Below are 3,551 nucleotides of genomic sequence, written 5' to 3' on the forward strand. Positions count from 1 at the left end.
GCTGTGTGGTGCAGGACCTTTACCAAGTAACCCACCCACAAGTTTTCTCCGCCTGTTTCCTGCATGCCCCCCGGGGCAGGGGGGCTCCCATCCCTGAGGAGGGAGGGGTGTGCCACAGCCAGATGGAAAGATGGGAGGTGAGTTTTGGGAGGGCCAGGGCCCTCCTGGAGCCTTTGGGTGCTCCGAGGGAAGCTGTCTTAGGACCAGCCCCAAACCCAACAGGGGGCTGGGTACCTAGGGCCCAGATTTCCTACCAAGAGAATGTTTCATGTTCTAGCAATGCCTTGGCTGACTTACCCTTTTGTTTTTTCTGGGTTCTCTGGTATTGTTCCTTCTGCAAAATCCCACTGGTGCTGAAGAAAGGAATTTCAGCCCACACGGCAGCTAAAGAACCATGTGATGCCGGGGCAAGGATGCCCCCACTCCCCAACAGGCATGCCCAGTGGCTGCACACGCGGGCACTGGGCACCCCTTCCCACTGTCCATGACCATAGAGGGGAGGAGCTACAGCCCAGGAAAAGAACCCTGCCAGCCCCCCCACCCTCCACAATCCTCTAGACTCAGGCCAGGGACAAGCCCAATGTAGCAGCCGGGGGCCTCCTTGTAGAAAATGTGGTTTTATTCTGGGGGAGGCCAATGTTCCCATCCCAGCCTCCCTCCTTCACGCCTGCCCTTCTGCATCATGGGGCTCTTCATTCCCCAACCTCCTCCTCTGGGCCACATCTACTCCAGGAACAGGGCGGGGGCCCCGCCCAGGTGCTCTTCTGCCCGGAAGCCTTGCCCCCTGGCTCCTGCTGCAGGCCCCCTATCTGGCCTACAGCACCACTGGAGGAGCCCTCCTCTCGGTGGGCCTCCCCACCCCTGGCCAGCCTCAGCAGCTTCTGCCTCCGGCCAGTGTAAGGAAGGAACCAGCCGTCTCAGGGCAGGCTTGTCCAAACCATTTTCTGGCGGTGCTTCTGCCGCCCGCTCATCCACCGGCCTCAGATCTTGGAGGACTCCAGCCGGGGACTCCAGGGCGCCGGTGGCTCCCGCAGCGCCCGCAGCTCCTGTTCCAGCGCCTGGTTGCGGCGGTACATGTCCAGGTAGCCTCCCTGGATCTCCCGCTGGTAGCGTAGCACCCGCTCCTTCTCCTCCTGCCACGTCCGCCGCTCCCGCTCGAAGCACAGCGCCTGCTCCTGGGCGCGCAGCCGCTCCTGCACCAGCTGGGCCCGCAGCTGCTCGGCGCCCCCTCCGGCCCCTCCGCCCTCGCTGCTGCCCGCCTCGGCCAGCAGCCCCCGGCTCTTGCAGTCGTCCGTTTCACAGCTGCCGGGGGCCTCCTCCCGCGGGCCCTGCTCCCGCAGGCTCCGCACCGCCTCCCGCAGCTGGGCCAGCTCCGCGTCCTGCGCCTGCGCCTGCGCCCGGCTGCCCCGCAGCTGCGTCTTCAGGCTGAAGATCTCGGCCAGCTTCTGAGCCAGCTCCGCCTGCGCCTCCCGCAGCTGCTGCTTCAGGAGGCTGATCTCCGCGGTCTTCTGGCACACCTGGAGGGGCACAGCACCGGCAGGAGTGGGCTCAGTCGGAGGGCGGGGGGCGGGGTGGTGGTGGGGAGAAGACAGGGACAGAGGGTTTCTGGATGCCTGCTCTCTCACCTCCCATCGGGCCTCCTCCTCGGGTCGGGTGCCAGGGTCGGCCTCCGGAAGGGCGCTGGGGGGCCGCGGCTCCGGGCCTAGGCCCTGCTGCGCGCGGAGCTCTTTGCGCAGCCGCCGCTGCTCCTGCTGGGCCATGAAGAGTTGGAGCTGGAGGTTGCGCTCACTGCGCTCTGCCTTCTGAGCTACCTCGTGTAGCCGCTCCACGTACAGGCGCTTCAGCTCAGCCAGCCACAGCCGCTGGCGCTCCTCCAGCACCTGCCAAGGGGAAGAGGCACCTGCCATGCCCGCGCCCACGGACACCCAGCTGAGGTTGGAGGGGAAATGTCCCCAACACGTGGCATGCCCAGGGAGTCGCTCTTCCTCCCTTCCCCACAACTCCTCAGCAGCAAGGGCCGCCAGTGACATAACATCCCCATCACGTGGGTGGTGGGAGATTGGATCCCCTCCATTTTCCTTACTCTCTGGGGGGCGGAGCCCCCTAGGTGAACTGCCTGGGACCACTCCTGTCTTCCCTGCACTCCAGTGCCAAGGGGCAGAACAGGACCCCAGGGAAGGGGGGTACCCTCACCTGTGTGAAGGGGTTGGCGCCATCCTCATCACCAAGGCCCCTCTTGAGATCCTCACAGGTGTCCGGCAGGACGGATACCACCTCCTCCGGGGTGGGGCAGGAGAACTCATAGGGCGGTGGCGGCTCAGGCAGGCAGCTCAGCATAGCCAGGGGCCCAGCCTCCTTGGGGACCCGTGAGGCCCGGTCCAGGGAGCCCCCCAGGTGGTTAATGTGGCCCAATGAGGAGCTGAAGGGGCCAGGGCCAGTGCCAGGACTGCGGCCAAAGCTGCCCCCGCTGGAGGAGTCAGACAGGCTGGGCTCGGGCTCGGGGCCGCCCTCGTCCAGGCTGAGGGCGTGCAGCAGCTGGGCACGGGCCTGGGCCTGGCTGGCCCGGGGCCCTGGGCTCAGGGGGGGGTGGCAGGCCAGCGTGTGCAGGCTGCCATTGCTGCGCCACATCTTCTGGCCCTTGTGGGCCGCCAGGCTCTGCATGGACAGGAAGCCCTTCCCAGCGCCCGCCACGGGCTTGAACACCGATGGGCGGATGCGGCACTGCCAGGAAGAAAGGGCAGGTCTGAGGCCCTGGGCTGACCTCAGCTCTGCCCTCTGACAGAGCTGCTCCCACAGCATCCCCCGGGATCCTCTCTGAGAACCTGGGGTTCACGTCCCCAGGGCGTGGTGACTGGTGACCTATGACCCGGCCTTCGGCAGGAGGTTCATGTCCCAGCCCCATCCGGGCACCTGGGTCTCCGAGGAGACCCCACACTCCCCATCCCCACCCTCCAACACTAGGGAGGGAAGAGGGCAGAGATGCACCTTGTCGAAGCGACCCCGCTCAGGCAGCGAAGTCTTGCTGAAGTCGCCAGCTCGAGGATGTTCTCGGTAGTAGAGAGTGGTGTAGTCAGCAGGCTCGTTCCGAGGGGCTCTCTTGGTGTTCTTGCCGTCCTTCTTGGGGAGGTGCAGGTAGCTGAAGAGCTCACGCTGGCCCAAGCCCTTCCGGAGGAGCCCATCAGGCTGGCGGGAGGTCCGGGACCCAGCGAGTGCTGCCCGTAGCTCTTCAGGGGAGAAGTCCTGCCGTTCCAACAGGCTGCCCACGCTGCCCATGGCAATGGTGGCAGGGCCTGGCGCTGTGGCCATGAAGTTTCAACAGGGCACATGCAGCGGCTTCTGGGGATCGGGAGACTCCATCAGGGGCAGGTGGGCACTTGCTATCCCACTTCCCTGGTCCCCTAAGACCAGGGGCATGCTCTCTGGGTCAGTTCCCTCCCTGGCTGGGGCCCAGGAGGAAGACAAGGGTCCCGGACAGAATCCAGGACGGGATTCCTAGGCTGGCCAAGAGAAAGGGGCAGAGCCCCCAAAGCCACCAGCCCGGTGCCCCAGCT

General features: G+C 65.9%; 1 protein-coding gene across 1 annotated transcript; it reads right to left on the bottom strand.

Moving 5' to 3' along the window:
• Positions 1 to 603: 603 nt before the first annotated feature.
• N4BP3 (NEDD4 binding protein 3) lies at positions 604 to 3,306 on the bottom strand (the record flags this gene model as incomplete). Its single annotated transcript, XM_080804631.1, has 4 exons — positions 604 to 1,517; positions 1,626 to 1,880; positions 2,194 to 2,721; positions 2,986 to 3,306. The coding sequence occupies 4 exons, from the start codon at positions 3,304 to 3,306 to the stop codon at positions 981 to 983; spliced, it is 1,641 nt and encodes a 546-aa protein (XP_080660757.1). The 3' UTR covers positions 604 to 980.
• Between the last annotated feature and the right edge of the window lie 245 nt (positions 3,307 to 3,551).

The sequence above is a fragment of the Martes martes genome (assembly GCF_963455335.1).
Source record: "Martes martes genome assembly, chromosome: 5".
In the NCBI taxonomy this organism is placed as follows: Eukaryota; Metazoa; Chordata; class Mammalia; order Carnivora; family Mustelidae; genus Martes; species Martes martes.